Source organism: Saccopteryx bilineata, chromosome 2 (assembly GCF_036850765.1).
Source record: "Saccopteryx bilineata isolate mSacBil1 chromosome 2, mSacBil1_pri_phased_curated, whole genome shotgun sequence".
NCBI lineage: Eukaryota > Metazoa > Chordata > Mammalia > Chiroptera > Emballonuridae > Saccopteryx > Saccopteryx bilineata.
The window spans coordinates 37,906,433-37,929,497 of NC_089491.1; the positions used below are offsets into that span (position 1 = coordinate 37,906,433).

At 45.1% G+C, this 23,065-nt stretch overlaps 2 protein-coding genes across 12 annotated transcripts in view; one reads left to right on the forward strand and one right to left on the reverse strand.

The window, feature by feature from the left end:
* Positions 1 to 19,073: 19,073 nt before the first annotated feature.
* CIMIP2B (ciliary microtubule inner protein 2B) lies at positions 19,074 to 21,158 on the forward strand. Of its 6 annotated transcripts, none has more exons than XM_066256825.1 (6): positions 19,075 to 19,190; positions 19,585 to 19,808; positions 19,895 to 20,141; positions 20,286 to 20,340; positions 20,483 to 20,612; positions 20,901 to 21,158. In XM_066256825.1, the coding sequence occupies exons 1-6, from the start codon at positions 19,129 to 19,131 to the stop codon at positions 20,987 to 20,989; spliced, it is 807 nt and encodes a 268-aa protein (XP_066112922.1). In that variant the 5' UTR covers positions 19,075 to 19,128; the 3' UTR covers positions 20,990 to 21,158. The 6 variants fall into 6 exon arrangements, with proteins under 6 accessions (XP_066112917.1, XP_066112922.1, XP_066112921.1 ...); XM_066256824.1 differs by having other exon boundaries at positions 19,895 to 20,106; positions 20,289 to 20,340; XM_066256821.1 differs by having other exon boundaries at positions 19,076 to 19,190; positions 19,895 to 20,106; positions 20,289 to 20,340; positions 20,415 to 20,612.
* Positions 21,094 to 23,065, reverse strand: part of RUSC2 (RUN and SH3 domain containing 2) — an 88,871-nt gene continuing 86,899 nt past the window's right edge. For all 6 annotated transcript variants that reach the window (XM_066256816.1, XM_066256813.1, XM_066256817.1 and 3 more), the window contains 3 exons: positions 22,092 to 22,911; positions 21,867 to 22,004; positions 21,094 to 21,782 (listed from right to left, as the gene is read on the reverse strand). In XM_066256816.1, coding sequence (XP_066112913.1) covers positions 21,587 to 21,782; positions 21,867 to 22,004; positions 22,092 to 22,911 — 1,154 coding nt within the window. In that variant the 3' untranslated portion in view covers positions 21,094 to 21,586. The remainder of the gene's footprint in view (positions 21,783 to 21,866; positions 22,005 to 22,091; positions 22,912 to 23,065) is intronic.

The following is a 23,065-nucleotide window of genomic DNA, read 5'->3' on the forward strand; positions in this document are numbered from 1 at the left end:
ATTATTTAATTTGTAAATTTTATTGTTAAAAAATTAAAATTTTAAAATTGATTTCAGAAAGAGGAAGGGGGAGAGAGAGAGGAACATTGAACTGTTCCTCCTGTACATACCCTGACTGGGGCTCAAACCAGCAATCTCTGCACTTCAGGACGATGCTCTAATCAACTGAGCTATACAGCCAGGGGAAAACATTTTTTTCTGTATGAGATCTATAAATACTAGGAATTTATAGTAATGCCCTCATTCTAAGTAATGCCCAGTTAGAATGCTGACCCTAGTCAACCCACAGATTTATGATTAAATGATGTTTTATGCCACTGAGCTTTGATATGGTTACTTACATGGCACTTTTTTGATAACAGCTAATTGGTATAAGTAGCTACAAAAAACCCCACTACAGTGAACATGAAATTTAGTAGTGAAACATTAAAAACACTCCTTTAAAAGATCAGGAACAAGATACGAGGGTCTACTTCACTACTTCACTCATTATATTGAAGGTCTTAAGCAATAGAATAGAAATTAAAGGTATAAATATTAAAAGAATGAAATAAAACTGTAGGAAAAGTTTTGGATTTGATTCTGAGTGAGATGACAGAAAATTTAAATCAGAGAGAGAAAATGATCTGACTTTCACATTAAAAGAAATTTCTGGCAGCTGTGTCGAGAATAGGTTGTAGGGAGACAAAGGCACAAGCAGGGAGATCAGAAAGGAAGCTATGGCAACAATCCAGGCAAGAGACAGTGGTGGCTTAGACTGGGTTAGAGGCAGTGGAAATGTCTTAAGTGGTCAGGTTATGGATGGACAGATTTCAAATGAAAGCATATATGATTTGCTGATGGGCTGGATATGGGATAAAGAGGAGAGAAGTCAGGATAACTGAATTGTCTTGCTTGAGCATCTAATAGATTGCATTATTGAGATGCATTTATTGAGATTGCATTTATTAAAATCTGGGTAGAGGGACAAGATTCAAGAGTTCTGTTTTGACCTGATCAGGTGGTGGCGCAGTGGATAGAGTGTCAGACTGGGATGTAGAGGACCCAGGTTCAAGACCCTGAGGTTGTCAGCTTGAGCACGGGCTCATCTGGTTTGAGCAAGGCTTACCAGCTTGAAACCAAGGTCACTGGCTCGAGCAAGGGGTCACTCGGTCAGCTGTAGCCCCCCAGTCAAGGCACATATGAGAAATCAATCAATGAACAACTAAGGAATCGCAACGAAGAATTGATGTTTCTCATCTCTCTCCCTTCCTGTATGTCCCCATTTGTCCCTCTCTCTGACACTCTCTCTCTGTCTCTACCACACACAAAAAAAGAGTTCTGTTTTGTATTTATCAATTTTGAAAAGCCAATTAGATATCCAACTGGAGATGATAAGTAAGTAATTGAATATAGGAGTCCAGAGTTCAGTTGGATCAAAAGAGAAAAAATGGTAGTCATTAACATATAAATAGTATTTGAAGCCTCAAAGTTCAAAGTTCAGAATGACTCACTCTGTATGTGTGTAGAGAGAAGTAAAGAGGTCCAGTGATGGAGCTCTGGATACAACACTGTTTAGAGGTAAGGAAGATGAAGAAGACTCAGCAAAAGAGAGCTAAGAGCCCTGGCCGGTTGGCTCAGTGATAGAGCTTTGGCTGGGCATGTGAATGTCCCGGGTTCAATTCCCGGTCAGGGCACACAGGAGCAGGCCCAGCTGCTTCTTCACCCCTCCCCTTCTTCTCTCTCTCTCTCTCTCTCTCTCTCTCTCTCTCTCCCCCTCTCCCTCTCTCCCTCTCTCTCTGTTCCTCCCTCCCCACCCCCTCCTGCAGCAAGGCTCCATTGGAGCGAGTTGGCCCAGGCACTGAGGATGGTTCCATGGCCTCCACCTCAGGTGTTTATAAGAGCTCAGTTGCTGAGCAACAGAGCAACACCCCAGATGGGCAGAGTATCACCCCTTAGTGGGCTTGCAAAGTGGATCCTGGTTGGGGGGATGCGAGAGTCTGTCTCTGCCTCCCCTCCTCTCACCTGACAAAAAAATATATATGATAAAATATGCTATCATACCGTACCACACCACACTACATGAAAGAGAACAAAAACATTAAAATGTAAACAATTGTTGAATCTAGGTCAGTATTTATTCCACTGCTGGTTAGTGGACTGGTGTGTCAGTAATTTCATGCAGGTCTGCGAAAGAGTTAATCACCCTGTGTGAAGATTATAGACCCAATGATCTTAGTTGAATTCACTTATGTCTTAGTGGTCCCTGAAATAATTCTCCTATTTTCACGGTTTACAAGTATAAAAAAGTTGAAAACCACTGATCTATGTATGTGAGAGTATACAGGTGCTCATTGTGAATTCCTTCAACTTTTTTGCATGTATGAAATTTTTTATAATAAAGAGATGGTAGAAGGTATTATTTTGAGAAGAACAGATAATTGTATTCATTTAACTGCTCTTCTTTAGGTCAAATAATCTATATCCCTAGTACTCAGATTGTTATCTCTAAATATCATTTCCAATTAAAAGGAATTATGAATCACTGGAAAAAAATAGCTATTACCAGCTTTAGCCTAGGAATGCACAAAATGTGCCTGGAAGATTTTATCATATCAAAGAGCAAGAAATCTTTTTTTTTTTTTTTTGTATTTTTCTGAAGCTGGAAACAGGGAGAGACAGTCAGACAGACTCCCGCATGCGCCCGACTGGGATCCACCCGGCACGCCCACCAGGGGCGAAGCTCTGCCCACCAGGGGGCGATGCTCTGCCCCTCCAGGGCGTCGCTCTGCTGTGACCAGAGCCACTCTAGCGCCTGGGGCAGAGGCCAAGGAGCCATCCCCAGCACCCGGGCCATCTTTGCTCCAATGGAGCCTTGGCTGCAGGAGGGGAAGAGAGAGACAGAGAGGAAGGAGGGGGGGGATGTAGAAGCAAATGGGCGCTTCTCCTATGTGCCCTGGCCGGGAATCGAACCCGGGTCCCCTGCACGCCAGGCCGACGCTCTACTGCTGAGCCAACCGGCCAGGGCCTCAAAGAGCAAGAAATCTTAAGGGTCATATCAAAAGGACTCAGTGTCAACTTGAATAAGTTCCTATTGGCCAAAATAGGACAATTTAAGCATCAAAATTATAAAAACTGCCAGTGATTGAGATGCATCATATGTGTATTAAATTATGAGTTCATAATAGTATTATAAACACCTCACTGGTCCCTTTTGGAGGATGCTATATAACCTACTCATTAAGTTAAAAGCTGATAAAATAAAAGGAAAACAGTCAAGCATTTTCTTGCCTTTCCTACATGAAATATAGCTCTAGGGCATTGGTCCCCAACCTCCGGGCCGGGACTGGTACTGGTCCGCAGAGAAAGAATAAATAACTTACATTACTTCTGTTTTATTTATATTTAAGTCTGAACAATGTTTTATTTTTTTTTTATTTATTCATTTTTTTAATTCTTTATTTATTTATTCATTTTAGAGAGGAGAGAGAGAGAGACAGAGAGAGACAGAGAGGAGAGAGAGATAGGGGGGAGGAGCTGGAAGCATCAACTCCCATATGTGCCTTGACCAGGCAAGCCCAGGGTTTCGAACCGGCGACCTCAGCATTTCCAGGTCGACGCTTTATCCACTGCGCCACCACAGGTCAGGCAACAACAATGTTTTATTTTTAAAAAATGACCAGATTCCCTCTGTTACATTCGTCTAAGACTCACTCTTGATGCTTGTCTCGGTCACGTGATACATTTATCCATTCCACACTAAAGGCCCGTCCGTGAAAATACAGTGTGTCTGTAAAGTCATGGTGCACTTTTGACTGGTCACAGGAATGCAACAAAAGATGATAGAAATGTGAAATCTGCACCAAATAAAAGGAAAACCCTCCCAGTTTCTGTAGGATGATGTGGCAGCATGTGCGCATGCGCTGATGATAATGTAACACTGTGTATACAGCGGAGCAGCCCACTGCCATGCCACTCGAAATGTGGACGGTACAGAGGAAAGTTCAGTGTGTTCTGTGGCTCGCTAAATTCGAATCCGTGACCAAAGTGCAACATGAATATCGGCGCGTTTATAACGAAGCGCCACCGCATAGGAATAACATTACTGGGTGGGATAAGCAGTTGAAGGAAACGGGCAGTTTGGTGGAGAAACCCCGTTCTGGTAGGCCATCAGTCAGTGATGAGTCTGTAGAGGCTATACGGGATAGCTACCTAAGGAGCCCTAAAAAATCTGTGCGTGAGCCCACATCGAACTGCACTGAATAAGTATGAAACTGGGAGAGCCCTGGCTGGTTGGCTCAGTGGTAGAGCGTTGGCCTGGCGTGCAGGAGTCCACTTGAGCCCCTTGGTCAAGGCACATATGAGAAACAATCAATGAATAACTAAAGTGCTGCAACTAAATTTGATGCTTCTCATCTCTTTTCCTGCTGTCTCACTCCCTCTCTTTCTCTCTCTCTCTCTCTCTCTCTCTCTCTCTCACACACACACACACACACACACACAAAAATAAAAAAAGAAACCATTTTACATACAGGGAAAATTAGAAAGTGATTGTGCATATGCAGGGACTCTGCATGTGTAGGCTCAGAAAAGACCCAAGGAGACTTAGTTTAGAGATATACCTCAGGCTGATTCTTTAAACAAAATAGAATTATCAATAGATATAGAAAACTTAAAAAAAATCTGGAGCTTAAAAGTACAATAGCACAGGCCCTGGCCAGTTGGCTCAGTGGTAGAGCATCGGCCTGGCATGCAGGGGTCCTGGGTTCAATTCCCAGCCAGGGCACACAGGAGAGGCGCCTACCTGCTTCTCCACCCTTCCCCCTCTCCTTCCTCTCTGTCTCTCTCTTCCTATCCTGCAGCCGAGGCTCCATTGGAGCAAAAGATGGCCCGGGCGCTGGGGATGGCTCCTTGGCCTCTGCCCCAGGCGCTAGAGTGGCTCTGGATGCAACAGAGCAATGCCCCAGATGGGCAGAGCATCGCCCCCTGGTGGACGTGCCGGGTGGATCCCAGTCGGGCGCATGCGGGAGTCTGTCTGACCGCCTCCCCATTTCCAACTTCAGAAAAATACAAAAAAAAAAAAAAGAAAGAAAGAAAGAAAAGAAACTGGGAGAGTTCTCCTTTTATTTGGTGCAGATTTCACATTTCTATCGTCTTTTGTTGCTTTCCTGTGACTGGTCAAGAGTGCACCATGACTTTATGGACACCGTGTATTTTCTGACATTAAACTGGTCCGTGGCCCAAAAAAGGCTGGGGACCACTGCTCTAGGGAACAAATGATTAATGTGAAAAAGCTCCTCTTCATAGAGGAATTTATCCTACCTAACAAAGATGGGAGGTTAGTAGTTTGGGATGGTGAATACATAATATAATATACGGATGTATTATAGAATTGTACTTTTGAAACCTATGCAATTTCGTTAACCAATGTCACCCCATAAATTCAATTTTAAAAAGAGGATAGAATAAGAATATTATTTTAAAAAAATTTTAGCGAGGGAGACAGAGAGAGAGAGGGACAGACAGGAAGGGAGAGAGGTGAGAAGCATCGACTTATAGTTGTGGTACCTTAGTTGTTCATTGATTGCTTTTTCATATGTGCCTTGACTTGACCAGGGGACTCATGTTGAGCCAGTGACCCCTTGCTCAAGCCAGTGACCTGGAGCTTCATGCCAGTGACCATGGGGTCATGTCTATGATCCCACACTCAAGCTGGTGACTCTGCGCTCAAGCTGGTGAGCCCATACTCAACCAGATGAGCCCCCACTCAAGCTGGTGACCTTGGGGTTTTGAACCTGGGTCCTCAGCATCCCAGGTCTGTGCTCTAGCCACTGTGCCACTGCCTGGTCAAGCAAGAGAATATTATTTTCTAATTCCTATATTAATGAACCTAGACCAGTGGTTCTCATTCAGGGATCTACTCTGCCCCCTGCCCCGGGGACAACCGGCATTTGTCTAGAGACATTTTTGGTTGTCATAAGTGGAGGGAGTTGCTACTGGCATCCAGTGGGTAGAGGCCAGAGATGCTGCCAAACATTCTACATTGCACAGGAGAGCTCCCTATAATGAATTATCTGGCCAAAAGTGTCAATAGTGTCAAGTTTGAACAACACTGGTCTAGAGGGATTTTTTTTGGTTCCATCTGTCTCTCACTTCTAGGACCAGCAGGACAGCCTGGGCTTGTTTTCATGATGATGGAAGAAGGGCAAGAAAATAAGTTCAGTTTTGATTATTTTTATTTATTCATTTTAGAGAAGAGAGACAGAGAGAGAGATAGGGAGAAGGAGGGGAGGAGCAGGAAGCATTAACTCCCATATGTGCCTTAACCAGGAAGGCCCAAGGTTTCAAACCCATGACCTCAGCATTCCAGGTCGACGCTTGATCCACTGCGCCACCACAGGTCAGGCCATAAGTTTAGTTTTGTAGTGGCTTTTCATGTCTTTAGATCATACCTTGTCTGTCAACATTCTAGTAGCCAAAGCAAGTCATAGGGCCAAGCCCAAAGTACCCTCTGTCTATAGAGGTATTAGTATTACTTAGTAGAAAGGGAGAGAAGATTTCTAAACAATGATACTTTACATTAATTTTCTAATATTAAACTGACTTCACATTTATAGAATAAATAATTTGATTTTGATTTGCTCTTCCCCTTCCTTTTTTTTGCTTTCCTTTTTCTTTTTCTTTTTAGAGGAGATTAGAGAGAGAGAGAGAGAGAGAGAGAAAGAGAAAGAGAAAGTGGGAGGGGGAGCAGGAAGCATCAACTTGTAGTAGTTGCTTCTCATATGTGCCTTGCCTGGGCAAGCCAGAGGTTTCAAACTGGCGACCTCAGCATTCTAGGTCCACACTTTATCCACTGCGCCACCACAGGTCAGGCTCCCTCTTTTTCTTTTAACATTTGGTTGTTTTTTGGGTTTTTTGGATTTTACTATTTTATTTTATTATTTATTTATTTTTTGAGAGAGAGAAGAGAGCACGCTGAAGGGAGAGAGATAAGAAGCATCGACTCATAGTTGTGGCACTTTAGTTTTTCATTGATTGCATTCTCATATGTGCCTTGACTGGCGGGGGGCCTAGGCTGAGCCAGTGACCCCTTGCAAGCCAGCAACCTTGGGCTCTAGTCAGTGACCATGGGGGTCATGTTTATGATCTCATGCTGAAGCTGGTGAGCCCGTGCTCAAGGCGGTGACCTCAGGGTTTCAAACTTGGGTCCTCAGCACCCCAGATTGATGCTCTATCCACTGTACCATCACTTGGTCAGGCTACAATTTTATATTTTATCATCTTTATACTGAGATATAATTCACATACCATATAATCCACCCATTTAAAGTATATAATTCAATGTTTTTTATTATTTTCAGAGTTGTGCAATTATCACCGCAGTCAATTCTAGAAAAATTTTCATCACCCTAAGGCAGTGGTTCTCAAGTGGTTCTCTTTTTGAAGTCGAGGCACATTTAAAATCCTACAAGTAATTATATGCGCACTATATACAAATTTCTGAGAAATATGTTATAATAACTCAAATATTAAAGAAAAAATATAAAGTTCAAGCATCCTTTTATGGTAATTAAATGAAATAAATATGACAAAATTAAATTTATTCTGACATTAAAACACATTTTTATGTTACATTTTTTGAGTTATGCTTTTTAGAATTTATAAGAAAGAGGGGTTAAAAATAAAAAAATGACAGAAAAGTTATCTTTATATACACACACACACACACACACACACACACACACACACACACACACACATTCTTAGTAAGATATAGTAAATTCGGCAGGTCCCGGCGCAAATGTGTTAAGTTTTCTCATTCTTGTGTTTATGAGAAACACGAACCTGATGTGTCCTAGCAATTTCTTCAATGTTTGGGCATATATTTGAAAGGCAAACTCTCATTTTCTCATCAATACATTGAATAATTCCTCTTTTTTTACTCTTAATTGTGTTGAGGGTAGAAAATCCAAATTCACATAAATAGGATGTTGAAAACTGCAGTAAAATGTTCAAAGTTTTTTTAGATATTGCGACATATTCTTCTCTTATAGAAATCCAAAAGGCTTCAAGAGACAATTCCTTATGTTTAACCATCAGTCCACAATCAGTGGATATAGATGCCAGTTCTTCTTCTTCTGTTAATGTTAAACCAAAATCACTTGAAGCTTCCATAAATGGGTTTCTATCGTACTGTTCAGTGTTAAGTGATGGAAAATGCTATAAATTAAATTCTGCTCATCAGCCTTCAAGTCCTATTTTATTTACACTTAACTTTTGCTCACTTCCAGAATTGGATTCTTCAATATCACGCTCCTTTTTGAGAAATCTATCCATTTTATTTTATTTTATTTTATTTATTTTTTACAGGGACAGAGAGAGAGAGTCAGATAGAGGGATAGACAGGGACAGACAGACAGGAACGGAGAGAGATGAGAAGCATCAATTATCAGTTTTTTGTTGTGACACTGTAGTTGTTCATTGATTGCTTTTATGTGCCATGACCATGGGCCTTCAGCAGACTGAGTAACCCCCTGCTCGAGCCAGTGACCTTAGGTCCGTGCTAGTGAGCTTTTTTTTTTCTCAAGCCAGATGAGCCCATGCTCAACCTGGCTATCCTGGGGTCTCGAACCTGGGTCCTTCTGCATCCCAGTCCGACGCTCTATCCACTGCGCCACTGCCTGGTCAGGCGAGAAATCTATCCATTTTATTTGGATGTATTTATCTAAAAATAATATAATGATGTGTTAATAATAAATATAATAATGATGTGTTAACAAAAAGAGTGGTATTTTCATAATGAAATGGTATAACAGAGTAACTATATTTATTTTTATATCTGGGCACATGCCGCGAACCAGCGCAGCTAGTAATTCCAGATCCCAAGTGGGAACAGTGTGGAATTAAGAAAATACGCAGAATTAGAAAATACGGGTCGGCAGGGCCCTGTAATTGCTGCTGGCAAGAACAAAGCATGCCCCAAAACCGCATCTTGCTTTATTTATAGGGCAAAGTGAGTCCATTAGCAACTCTTAACTTTACACTAAAGGATAGAAGAAACTTGTCTCAGTCTTTCTGGGGAACATGGGGGGTAGTATAAACAATCCAGCACCACAGCTTAACAGCCTTTTGCAACCTAATCAGGCAAGTGAGGTGGGGGGTTGGGCAGACTGTCAGTTTACAGCCAATTCCCCACACCTCTGTCCCCCCAAAATCTAAACTCCAAACACTTGGTTGGTTTTTTGGTCCCCAACAGGCACATATTTCTCTGGAATACCATAGGGCGCACCTGGAAATCTTCTAGGGCGCACACTTTGAGAACCACTGCCCTAAGGAGAAACCCCATGTGCGTTAGCAGTTACTCCCTAGATCCGCCCAAACTTTCTTACCCCAGGCCTAGGCAACCATGAATTCCCTTTCTGACTATATAAGATTTACCTCTTTGGACATTTCATATATGGACTCATACAATATATGATCTCTTGTATCTTGCTTTTTTTTTTTTGTATCTTCTTAATGTTTTCAAGGTTCATTTCATGTTATAGCAATATCAGTATGTGGACTATGAGGAAGAAGATACCTACTAAGAAGGGCTGATGGCTAACTGAGCTCAAATTTTAAGGTAGAGTGTAGCAGCCATTCTAAATGTTTATTTAGAACATGGGCCTCTCATGCAAAGTGCACTTTAGGGAGAACCCTGCACTGAACTGCCTGCCTCCCACACTGAAGTGCCTCTGTCTACATTGTGTTCCTGCCAGCTGAGCCAGCCCTAATAAAGGAGATCTTGGAATTGTATTTCAACCAATAGGACTAAGTCCAATTGGAGCTATGCAGCTATATCCCTATCAGCATCTTCACTGACCAGAGTGGCTCCATTATGACTAATCAGGACAGTGCCTTTTGGACCAAACTTCAAGAATTTAGAGCCCTCATTTACCTAAGGATGGACCAATCAGGGACCAGGGGTGGGGACTTCTCTCTATATTAGTCAGCTCCTGGTGGCTCACTTTCTCTTTCCACCTAAGACTAAAAACTACATTTCCCCAGGTAGAGTTGAAACACCAAAGACATCTTGCCAGATTAGAGAGGAACACAGCAGGGCAGAGTAGAGCAGAGCTGTCTAGCCAGAGAGGGGCCTTACTCAAGGACTGCCTTGCCCCAGGGCTGCCTTGCAGCCATGCTGTTTCACAGCTGTACTGCTTCATAATTGAGCTGTAATAGTATTGAGCTGTTCTTACAGCTGTGCTTTATCACAATTGAACTGTTTGCACTGAAGAAACTTTCCTTTTTCACCACAACACAAATTGGAGATTCCTATTGGTGTTGAATTGGCACCAGCAACCATTGGTTGACAAGTCAAGCACTTAATTCCTTTATTTTGTTACAGAGATAGAGACAGAGAGAGGGACAGATAGGGACAGACAGGAGGGGAGAGAGATCAATTCTTCGTTGCAGCATCTTAGTTGTTTATGGATTACTTTTCTCATATGTACCTTGACCGGGGGGCTACAGCAACCGAGTGACTCCTTGCTCAAGTCAGTGACCTTGGGCTCAAGCTGGTGAGCCTTGCTCAAATCAGATGAGCCCGCACTCAAGCTGGAGACCTCGAGGTTTCGAACCTGGGTCCTCCGTGTCCCAGTCCGACGCTCTATCCACTGCGCCACCACCTGGTCAGGCAAGCACTTCATTCTTTTTAAGGGAGAATAATATTTCATTGTATGAATATACCATGATTACCTATTTTTCATTAATTGAAGGTCATTTGGCTTGTTTCTACTTTATGGCTGTTATAAATGATGCTCCTATGAACAATCATACACAAGTTTTTATGGGGACATATTTTCTCTTGTGACCTTTTTGTTTTTCTTCTGTTCCTCCTTTACTACTTTCTTTTGTTTTAAATAAATATTTTCTCACATACCATTCTTATTTTCCTGCTTTTTAAATTTTATCTATTTAGTGAGAGAGAGATGCAGAGAGAAAGAGAGCGAGAGACAGAGACAGACAGGAAGGGAGAGAGATGAGAAACATCCACTCATAGTTGCTGCACCCTAGTTGCTCATTGATTGCTTTCTCACCTGTGCCTTGATGGAGGGTGAAGGGGTAGAGCCAAGCCAGTGACCTCTTGCTCAAGCCAGTGACCTTGGGGTTTCAAATCTGGGCCTCAGCATCCCAGGCTAACACTCTATTCACTGTGCCACTGCCTGGTTAGGCTTTCCTGCTTGCTTTTTTTTAATTTAAATTTTTTAAAATTTTATTTATTTATTTATTCATTCATTCATTTTAGAGGAGAGAGAGAGTGAGAGAGAGAGAAGGGAGGGAGGAGCAGGAAGCTTCAACTCCCATATGTGCCTTGACCAGGCAAGCCCAGGGTTTTGAACCGGCGACCTCAGCATTCCAGGTCAACGCTTTATCCACTGCGCCACCACAGGTCAGGCTAAATTTAAATTTTTATTTGTTGATTTTAGCAAGAGGAAAGGAGAGAAGGGAAGACAGGACTATCAAGCTGTCCCTGCATGTACCCTGACTGGGGATTGAGCCAGCAACTTCTGTGCTTCGGGGTGTTGCTCCAACCAACTGAGCTATCTGGCCAGGGCCTTTTTTCTTTTCTTTTCTTTTACATTTTAGTTATTTTCTTAGTAGTTGCTCTAGGGATTAGAATTGAATCAAATTGTTGAAAAATGGCCCTGGCTGGTTGGCTCAGTGGTAGAGCATTGGCTCAGTGTATGGATGTGCTGGGTTCAATTCCCAGTCAGGGCACACCGGAGAAGCAACTATCTGCTTCTCCACTCCTCCACCCTTCCCCCTCCCCTTTCTCTATCTCTCTTCCTCTCCTGCAGCCATGGCTTGATTCGTTCAAGCACATTGGCCCTGGGCACTGAGGGTGGCTCTATAGAGTTTCCACCTCAGGCACTAAAAGTAGCTCAGTTGCAAGCATGGCCCCATAGCAGAGCATCGGCCCCAGACAGGGGTTGCCGTGTGAATCTGGTTGGGGTACATGTGGGAGTCTATCTTCCCTCCTGTCACTTGGAAAAGAAAAATTTTTTGAAAAACAATGACCTATACCAGTGGTCCCCAAACCCCGGGCCGCGGACCGGTACTGGTCCGTGGGCCATTTGGTACCGGTTCGCAGAGAAAGAATAAATAACTTATATTATTTCCGTTTTATTTATATTTAAGTCTGAACAATGTTTTATTTTTAAAAAATGACCAGATTCCCTGTTACATCCGTCTAAGACTCACTCTTGATGCTTGTCTCGGTCACGTGATACATTTATCCATCCCACCCTAAAGGCCAGTCCGTGAAAATATTTTCTGACATTAAACCAGTCCGTGGCCCAAAAAAGGTTGGGGACCACTGACCTATACCATGTAAAATTGATTTGCTTTCAATAAATCCTTTGAAGAACACCTATCTTATTATAATGCTGGAAGTAGAAGTCCTTCAATGTGTCATCGAACTGGTAATGCTAGTTAATAAGAAAAGTATTGATATTTGAGTATTTCATGTAATAAGCCATCTTATTGTACTCTTATTCATTCTCATTATTTATCAGTGGCTTCTTCTCAGGGTTTTATAGTGAAGCAGATAAAATTTTTCTTAACATTTATAATTCTTATTACTTATTTTTGTTTCATGCACTATCTGGACCATCTAGAATAATGTTGACTATAAAGGTGATAGTGATCAGTCTTGTCTTGGTTCTGACTTTTATAAGATTGTCTAAAGTGAAAGACTATCAACTCTACATGTTGGCATCCATCTTATACCCATGGCAAACATAGTTAATCCTTAGTATTTTTTCTTACTAAGCCACGACCCTATTCCAGAAACCTCACAGTAATACTCCCATAATTGACTACAATTAATTGGATTTGGATCAATGAATGAGATCTGTTTGCCAACCCTGGCTCTGGCTTTTCTCTTTGATGTAGTTTGATAGAGGATGTTCATTTCACTTCTTTTTTTTTTTTTTTTTTTTTTTCTGAAGTTGGAAATAGGGAGGCAGTCAGACAGACTCCCACATGTGCCTGACTAGGATCCGCCCGACATGCCCACCAGGGGGTGATGCTCCGCCATCTGGGCTGTTGCTCTGTTGCAACCAGAGCCATTCTAGTGCCTGAGGCAGAGGCCATAGAGTCATCCTCAGTGCCTGGGCCAACTTTGCTCCAGTGGAGCCTCGGCTGCGGGAGAGGAAGAGAGAGACAGAGAGGAAGGAGAGGGGGAGGGGTGGAGAAGCAGATGGGCACTTCTCCTGTGTGCCCTGGCTGGGAATCGAGCCCGGGACTCCTGCACGCCAGGCCGATGCTCTACCACTGAGCCAACCGGCCAGGGCCTGGATGTTCATTTCAGATATTCTTTATCATGTTTCCATTCCTAGTTTACTAAAAATCTTTTTTAAGAGATCACAAGTGGGGGTCCTGGCCAGTTGGCTCAATGGTAGAGCATCAACCTGGTGTGTGGAAGTCACAGGTTCTGTTCCTTGTTAGGGCACACAGAAGTAACCATCAGCTTCTTCTCCCTCCCCCTTCTCTCACTCTCTCTCTCCTCCTCCTGCAGCCATGGACCCTAGATGAGCAGATCATCAGCCCCAGACAGGGTTCACCAGGTGGATCCCAGTTGAGGCACATGTGGAATCTGTCCATCTCCCCTCCTCTCACTTAAAAAAAAAAATCACAAATGCATATTCCATTTTATAAAAGATTTCTCCTGTATCTGTCAGAGTGATCAAATGACTTTTATTTTCTTTGGTTTATTCATGTAAATCACATTGATAGATTTTCTAGTTCGTTCACTGCAGTCCTGGAATATATTCTACTAGTCTTAATATATATATTTACAATATTGCTAGATTTGTTTAGTTCATATTATGTGCCAACACCTGTGTTTGATGTTGAGGATTCAATTGTGAACAAGATAGACAAGGTATCTGCCCTTATTGAGCTGTAAATTCAGGGGTGATAAAGAGCAGAACATTTGTCAGCATGCTGTCATCCTGACCCTGTGACAGAAATCACTCAGGACATGCCGTCTGGCAGAGACATGGGAGGTCTCAGAAAGAGCTGTGATCGCTCACTGGTATCTACCACTGTATTGGAGGAAGGAAGATAATGACAGCAAGCATCCTGCTATTTTCTATCCCTAGTTGACATTTTATTGAGGATTTTTTATCTGTGTAACTTTTGTGAGGTTTGTTTGGTCTTGAATTTGCTAAGTCTTGAATGAAGTTCATACTACTTTTTTTTTAATTATTATTTTTTAATATTTATTTATTTATTTACAGAGACAGAGAGAGAGTCAGAGTGAGGGATAGACAGGGACAGACAGACAGGAACGGAGAGATGAGAAGCATCAATCATTAGTTTTTGGTTGCGCATTGCGACACCTTAGTTGTTCATTGATTGCTTTCTCACATGTGCCTTGACCAGGGGCCTTCAGCAGACCAAGCAACCCCTTGCTTGAGCCAGCGACCTTGGGTCCAAGCTGGTGAATTTTTGCTCAAACCAGATGAGCCCGTGCTCAAGCTGGCGACCTCAGGGTCTCAAACCTGGGTCTTCCGCATCCCATCCCAACACTCTATCCACTGCGCCACCACGTGGTCAGGCCATACTACTTTTGTAAATTAAATATAATGTGGGTCTTTTTGTAAGGGGCATCTATTTGACCACTTTTCCCTTCTATGGTTATTCAGGTGTTCTCTGTCATTTGAGGTTGATTTTGATTTATATTTTCCTAGACAATATTAATCTCACTGAGATTTTCTAGTTTAGTTATATGTGGTATCACTTTATATTCTTTTAGAATTAGAAGTAATTCCTGTGTGCCTTGTGGTTTTTAGCCATTTCCTTAGGTCATTAGGGGGTTTGAGCAGTCTTTTTTCTTTTGGCTAGATGTGTTAGTTTACTTATTTTGTTGTTTTTTTAGACAGCTCTTATAATCATTTCATTTGTTTTCCTGATTGGTTTCCATTGTTAGCTTCATAAATTTTCCCTCCTATTTTCGTTAGCTTATGATGCTCCTCTTTTTTCTAGCTTATTTACTGCTTAGTTATTAGCTAATTTAGTTAATTGATTTTAGACCTGTTTACCTGGCTAGTATGTCTGCAGCCTATTCTGTTGAAGCCATCATGGTCTAATCCACATGATCTACTGCCTTCTGTAGGCAGAGCCAGGTAATATAGGGCTGCCCGTTCAGCTGCTTGAGGCCAGGCCTGAGAGAGATGAGTGTGGTAGAGATATTAGTGCTCATCTATATCTGCTTCTTTTTCCTTCCTGGCACATGGAAGCACATACTTCTGAGATGTAAAATAGTAATAATTGTTAAATCTATGTAAAGGTTATATTTTTATTATAATTTTTCTATATGTTGGTTATTTTTTTCAAATTAACATGTTATTTGAAATTACATGAGGATTAACATAGTCCTAGTTCCCAGGCAAAAGGGGGTGGAGCCAGGCATGAATATTTTTAAAGTCACTCTGGGTGATTCTGATAACCTCTGATACTGTCCTCAACTCTTTTCCTTTTTCCCTTTGCCACAAAATTTCAACCAAACATTGACTTTCTAGTTATTTAGCACTTAAGACACATGGGGCCAGTTTTTTTTTTTCTTTTTTTTTCAGAGACAGAGAGTGAATCAGAGAGAGGGATAGACAGGGACAGACAGACAGGAACGAAGAGAGAGATGAGAAGCATCAATCATTAGTTTTTTATTGTGCGTTGCAACACCTTAGTTGTTCATTGATTGCTTTCTCATATGTGCCTTGACCGTGGGCCTTCAGCAGACCGAGTAACCCCTTGCTGGAGCCAGTGACCTTGGGTTCAAGCTGGTGGGCTTTTCCTCAAACCAGATGAGCCCGCACTCAAGCTGGTGACCACGGGGTCTCGAACCTGGGTCCTCTGCATCCCAGTCTGATGCTCTATCCACTGCGCCACCGCTTGGTCAGGCGGCCAGTTGTTTTTTATGCATCATCTCTTCTCTCTCATCCTACTCAATGAATGGTAACATTAGTTTCCCATTTTATAGTTGAGAAAACTGAGGCTTGATGAGATGAATTTGGCAAAGGCTCGCAGCTCTAGTAAAACTAGGAGCCTAGGAGCTAAATAAGTCGGTGGATTCCCCTCCCCCACTTTTATGTTGTGAGGCCTTTGGTTCTAAGTAAAAGAAAACTTCAAGTCACCTTAACAATAATGAAATTATTTCACATGAAAAGATTGGTTAATTTAGTGGCTCTCTACATTAACATCGAGGACCCAGGCCTTTCTACTCTACCATCCACCCTGGATATATTCTGACTTTGTCTCCAGATTAGTTTAACCTTCCATAAACCTTCACGATGCCTGTCAAAGTTCCATCATCACATCCACAGAACTTCTAGAGGCAGGAAAAGACATCATTCCTCCTTGCCTATCTCTTTCTTTTTCATTTGTTGTGCATCCTTTTTTAAGAGCAAAGAAACTTCCCAGGACTTACCCTCATCCCAGACTTCCTCTCATACTGCCAGAATGCCACTAGCTCACATTAGCCTGTCACTGGCAAGAGGCATGGGACCACTATGATGGGTTAGACTAACCAAGAATCACTCCTCAGGTTGGCTCCAAGCTTCCCTGAAGTTGCTGGCTGCTTGGCAGAACAAAACTAACATTCCGTTAGGGAAAATGGAGATGGGGTAGGGAATAGGTATGCGGTGTGCAACCAACTGTGTCTGTTACAGAACCCAACATGCAAGTGGTTAACCTTGACACCCTACTGCTATTCTGCTCTCCCCTCACTTCCCATCCTCAGTCTAGCATCGTTCCTGCACTGTGAGCCAAGTCCCCTACTACTCTTGCTCTAAGTGACACATACCAAGGCTGTCCTCGGCAGAACAGTGGGGACATGAAATGTATTCCTTGGGACTCAGTGCTCTTGTGCAATTCCCGAGGAGTCGGTGGTGTGTGCTCTGTCAGACCAGGCACTGTCACAGTCTGGGGTGGGGGAGAAGAGCCGAGGCTCCTAGAAAGGAAGAAAGGCCTGGCCTTGACTGGGTTCCAGAGCTGAGTTCTAATCATGCCCTCCACTCTTCTCTGAGATCTCTTCTTCCTGGTCTATACTTCTCTTAGAATTTGAATTCTTTTCTTAACTTTTTTTTTTTTTTACAGGGACAGAGAGAGAGTCAGAGAGAGGGATAGATAGGGACAGACAGGAATAGAGAGATGAGAAGCGTCAATCATCAGTTTTTCGTTGCGACACCTTAGTTGTTCATTGATTGCTTTCTCATATGTGCCTTGACCGTGGGCCTTCAGCAGACCAAGTAACCCCTTGCTCGAGCCAGCGACCTTGGGTCCAAACTGTTGAGCTTTTTGCTCAAGCCAGATGAGCCCGTGATCAAGCTGGCAACCTCGGGGTCTTGAACCTGGGTCCTCCGCATCCCAGTCTGACGCTTTATCCACCGCCTGGTCAGGCTCTTAACATATTTTAATTTGCCCCCTAGTCTTTTTTTTTTTTTACAGAGATAGAGAGAGTCAGAAAGAGGGATAGACAGGGACACACAGACAGGAACGGAGAGAGATGAGAAGCATCAATCATTAGTTTTTCGTTGCGACACCTTAGTTGTTCATTGATTGCTTTCTCATATGTGCCTTGACTATGGGGCTACAGCAGACTGAGTAACCCCCTGCTCAATCCAGGGACCTTGGGTTCAAGCTGGTGAGCTTTGCTCAAACCAGATGAGCCATGCTCAAACTGGCGAGCTCGGGGTCTTGAACCTGGGTCCTCCACATCCCAGTTGGATGCTCTATCCATTGCGCCACCGCCTGGTCAGGCGCCCCCTCATCTTAAACCCCAACATGACCCTCCTATCCCTGTCCCTTGAATTCCCACAGTAAAATATAGGAAACCTATATCAACTGAATTTACTAAACATTTATTGATTTCCTATATGTATTAGAAGTTTAGAGACAAGGAAATTAAATTTTAGTAGCCAGGGGCCAAATTCTTTCACATACATACTACCTTAATACACCATGGTATGTTTGGTTATGTTAACTTTTATGTTAGAGTTTAGATACTTCAGGTTCAAAAGAAGTTAAATGACCTGCTCAGAGAAGGTAAGGTGAGCTCAAGGGCATAAGCTATTGGGAGCCTATGACTGCCTGACCTCATGTCCATGCTCTTTCCTCTATCCTGCCATCTGGCTCCATGGTCTTTCTTGTTACAAAAAAACCTTTGCATACATTGATTTGAGCCTCACAACAGTAGCAGGGTGAGTAGTAGTATCTGCATCTTATAAATAGTAGTGGGGTTTAGAGATACTAAATGTCTTACCCAAAGTCACATGGAGCTTAGCTTTTCTGACTCTTACATAGTATACATTCTGCCACCATGAAGTATGCCTAGCAGAGGGTGGCATGTTGTTGAATGGATGATGATCTAGGTTATAGTAGGTATACTTAAATAAATAATTGTCAAGTTATGCTATTCAAATTAACCGTCTCATGCTGTGGCTGGATAGCTGAGTTGGTTAGAGCATCATCCCAAAACACAGAGGTTGCCAGTTCGATCCCCAGTCAGGGCACATACAGGAAGAGGTGCATGTTCCTGTCTCTCTCTCTCCTTTTCTTTCTTGCTAAAATCAATAAATAAAAATTAAGAAATAAAAATTATCCATGTCACTGCCTAGACGTCTCTAGTCTTTTCCCCCGTTACCTCCCCTCTGGACTCCCCTCAGAGACCCTCTTTTACCAAGGAACTCCACCACCTTTAATCCAGACTTACAAAGGGCAGAATCCACATCTCCTCAGGCAGGTGCTCAGGTGATGAGGGCTTAAGAAGGAAGGGTCCTCCTTTGAGATAAAGCTGAATGGACCTAACAGTTTTTGCTCTCCCACCTCCCTGCAGGACTTCCTTGGGTCCTGGAGTGGGGAGGCTGCACTGAGATGGTTCCCTGCTCCCAGATGGCAGATCTGCTTTTGTTCTGAGTAGACAGACCTGTGAGCCTCCGCTCTCCTGTTTCACTAGCCCCAGCAGCCATCACAGGAGTGTCCCCTCCCCTTTCTCCTCTGTTGGCCCCACCCTGCCTCTGGCTCCACCCCACAGCCCTGGACACAAGTGTATACAACCCAGAACCTCTTCGCAAAAAAGAAACAAAAGGAACTGCCTGTGTTCCCATGGCTATGGCTAGCACCTTCATACCGGGGCTGAACCCTCAGAATCCTCATTATATTCCAGGGTAAGATTTCTACCTAGAGCACAACCCTGCTTGCTTCTGGGAATAGGAGTATAGGGATACAGGAGTTGTGCCACTTAGACCTTGGGGGACAAGTGGTCATACCTGTATAGGTGGTCCAGGACTGAGAAATTGATAGTGTTGGATAGAAAAGGAGAAGCAAGATATAGTGGTAGCAAGGCCTGACACAAAGTTTTGTGTTGTCTTCTCCATGGTAACAAGGTAACAGCAGAGGGGAAGGGTTGAAAACCTGGAGAACTGAGCAATGCCTGCTCCAAATATATACATATCTGAGTCTAGAGAAGATCAGGGCTTCAGAGGTCTCTGCTTCAGTCTCTGGGAAGGGTGGGGCAGGGGTATTCTAGAGGTGGGTAGGTGAGTCCTGTGCTACATACAGGTACACTGGACACTGCCCCCTACTTCAGTTCAGCATGGGCCAGACCTACGGACAGATGACGGGTCAGCTACTTCGAGGAGCTCCTGGCGTAGCCTGGCCCCCAGCCCGTCGCATACTTCTGCCTCCCATTCAGCCTCCAAGGTCTCCCGAGGCTCCCAAGGGAAGCCTGCCCGTTAGGCATGGGCACAAAAGGCTCAGTTCCAGCATGATTCCTGGGTACACAGGTATATACAGAAGTATGAACAGGTGCCCCAGCTCAGCACATGTGTTCGAACACTAACAGAAATCTTCCTTGCCCCCTGCCACCCAGGTTTTGTTCCCCAGGCACAGTTCATCTTTGCCAAGAACTGCAGCCAGGTCTGGGCTGAGGCTCTGGATGATTTTACTCAGTGGCATGGGGAACAAGGGAGTCAGAAGTTGGCAAAGGAGGTCAAGGGAGAAGACATGGAGAAAGACCAAGAGCCAGAGCCGAAGCCAGAGCTGGAGGCAGAGGAGCCAGAGCTGGGGCAGGAGGCAGGACAAGTGAGACCGAGCAGGCTGGGCGAGGGGGTGCAGAGTGCACGGGGAGGGAGTAGGGGCCTTACCTCTGTGTAGGCTGGCAACATGGGCTTGACTGCCAGCTCCACCCGCCTGGGAGCTTGTGTTAAGAGCACAGGGGCTGAATTTGATGACCCTATTTTTTTTCTGTCAAATTCCCTCACAAGGCTTCCCTCTATTCCATGGATGACAGAGATCCTCACAAGTCCTTCATGTCAGGTGAGGGGAGGAGGGTAATGAACAAAGGTGTGGGGAGGCCCACAGGAGGTCCCGACTCTATCCCTGTCCCCCAGGTTTCACTGGTTACGTGCCCCAAGCCCGCTTCCTCTTCGGCTCCAGCTTTCCTGTGCTCACCAACCAGGCACTGCAGGAGTTTGGACAGATGTGCTCACGGGGCAAACCCCAGAAGGGACTCAAACATCTCCCTCCACTTTCAAGGACCTACCCACAGAACCTGGGCCTTTTACCTAACTATGGAGGATACGTGCCAGGTGAGGCTGGCCCTAGCGGAAGGCTTTGGGGACTGGAATGTGTGTGTGTGTGTGTGTGTGTGTGTGTGTGTGTAGGTGGCTTGGGGGGTTGGAACTAACAGATATGGGGAACCTTGGCTCATGTAGGTCAGCTTTATCACTGGGCAGCAAAGGAAACCGAGGTAGCTCACAGTGTGGAATTAGACTCAGATTTTGGAGGGCAGCTTGGAGGATCGAAGCAACAGGCTGGGAAATAAATGGCTTTTCCATGCCACTGGCTATAAGTGACAGACTCTCTTGGCCACACAGGGTATAAGTTCCAGTTTGGCCGCACATATGGGCATCTCACCCATGATGCTCTAGGCCTCAGCACCTTCCAGAAGCAGCTTGTGGCGTAGGTACCTGGACTTCAAGCTCTCTCTTCTTTTCATCTATCCCAGCCATCTTTTTGGATGAAAGAAAGATGGGCTGGAGGGTGGGGGGAGGCACAAAGAGAAAATGGTTTGGAGGCCAAGCACCTTTTTTATTAATGGTGTAATAAATAAATAAATAAATACATAAACAGAAGCCTGGGCTCCTTTTCCCTCTTCTGACCACCAGGCATTGGCCACAGCCTATTTACATCTGGGAGCTTAGGGATCTGACTCCTACACTGTCACCCATCATCCTGCCTGGCCTAGGGAGCCCTGCAAATGGGCTTCCTGTCACCTCCATCCATAGGGACATGCTTGTCTGCACCCATGGAGAGGCTGGCCCAGATGGGCCGGGGAAATCCTGGCAGCCCAGTGCTGTGTCCCTCCCCTCCTTTCCTGAGTGGAGGTCTGGAAGAACTCACTGGAACAGTTAAGGGGTAGTAATTAATACTGAGCACAGAGATGTGTGGCCCCAGCTCTCAGTCTGCTCCCTGTAGCCAAGCCAGGGGGCTTGGGAAGGGCTCTCAGGCTCTGAGTCTGGGGGTTATGAAGGTCCCTGAGGCCATCAGCATGCACAGGGCCTCAGTTTTGGCTGCTTCCAAGAGTTGAACTTGGAGTCAAGGTCACATAGGCCAGAGGCACCAGGCCGGTGTCAGGGCCACGACTGCAGTGCAACCAGTCTCCTCCGGCTGGCCCCAGCACTCGAAGGATATCTCCCTTGTGGAAGCTCAGCTGTCCAGGGCCTGTTGCCAGATGGTGGCACAGTGCCTTCACATCGCTGGGGAAAGAACAAATGGAGATCAGAGAAAACCCACCTAAAGCCAAACTCAGGCCCCCAATCCTTCTATCTCCAAGGGCTCACCATGGGGGCTTGGAGGGCAAGGTTGGGGAGTTTGGCTCCTGTAGGCTCTCCTTGGGCTCTGGTTCCCGGCGGGCACCCACTGTCTGCGCCACTAGTTGGAACATGGACTTGTCCAGACTCAGCCAGTCCGAGGGTAGCCTAGGGGAGAGCAGTCAGGGCTGTCTGTGCCTTGGCTTAGATCTGGCTCCCTCATTCCCTCCACCAACACCATGGGCTGCCTCTTACCTGTTTGTGGGGCGGGCCTCCCGCTGAGCCTTTCGGGACCCAAAGAGGTGTCCCCACTTGATGCCCCCAGGTGAAGACCCTGAGGATCCTTCCACACTTTCTGCTGGGAGGGCAGTAGGCCCCTCTCTCTCTCGACTGCGCCTCAGCTCGGCCAGCACAGAATCAGGGGGGCTCCCCATCCAGAAGGGCCAACCCCTGTCCCGGCCAAGGGCCTCCTCAGGGGCAGGGCAGGCCTCAGCTCCCTCCACTACTCCTTCTCGGGGGGGTGGCCCCCCACACCCTGCCCCTTTCTTTTTCTCACTGCTGCTGCCACTGCAGCTGCTGTTACTACCACGGGGAAACCTAGAACCTTCAGTGGAGCCATCGATGTAGACCTGGGAGCTCTGCATGAGCTGGTACCACCAGCCAGCCTGCCCTCCTCGGGCCCTGCCATGCCCTGAGCCCCCAGCCACCTCTGCCACCTCTTCTGTCTCCTCCTCTTCTTCCTCATCTTCTCCACCTTCTGAGGCACCCACACCTTTCACCCGCTCCCCATGGGCTGCCCTGTCCATGTCTCCAGAGCCCTCCTGGCCCCGGGCCCGGGCCAGCTGCAGTGTTGAGTGGGCGGACAGCAGCAGGTCCTGGGATACCCGCAGTAGCTCTTTGTGCTGCCGCTGCTGCTGCCCGCTTTGCAGCAGCCGGTGCTGGAACAGCAAGTCGAGGCTGAAGGGCAGCAGGGCCAGGGGCTGCAGCAGCAGCAGCAGCTCCTCAAAGAGGCCAGGGCACACGGTATGCGCTGCACTCAGGAAGCCCCATGGCTGGTAGTGGGTCTGGATGATATCTGGGAAAGAAAGAGAAAGGGACTGAGCCACACAGAGAAACAGAGCCTAGCCTGGGGTGGGTCTTTGAATGACCTAGGCAGAGCCGTTGCATCGGGCTGCACTGGCTGTGTAGTGTGCCACTTAGAGATACCATAGTGCAAATGATTCCTAAAG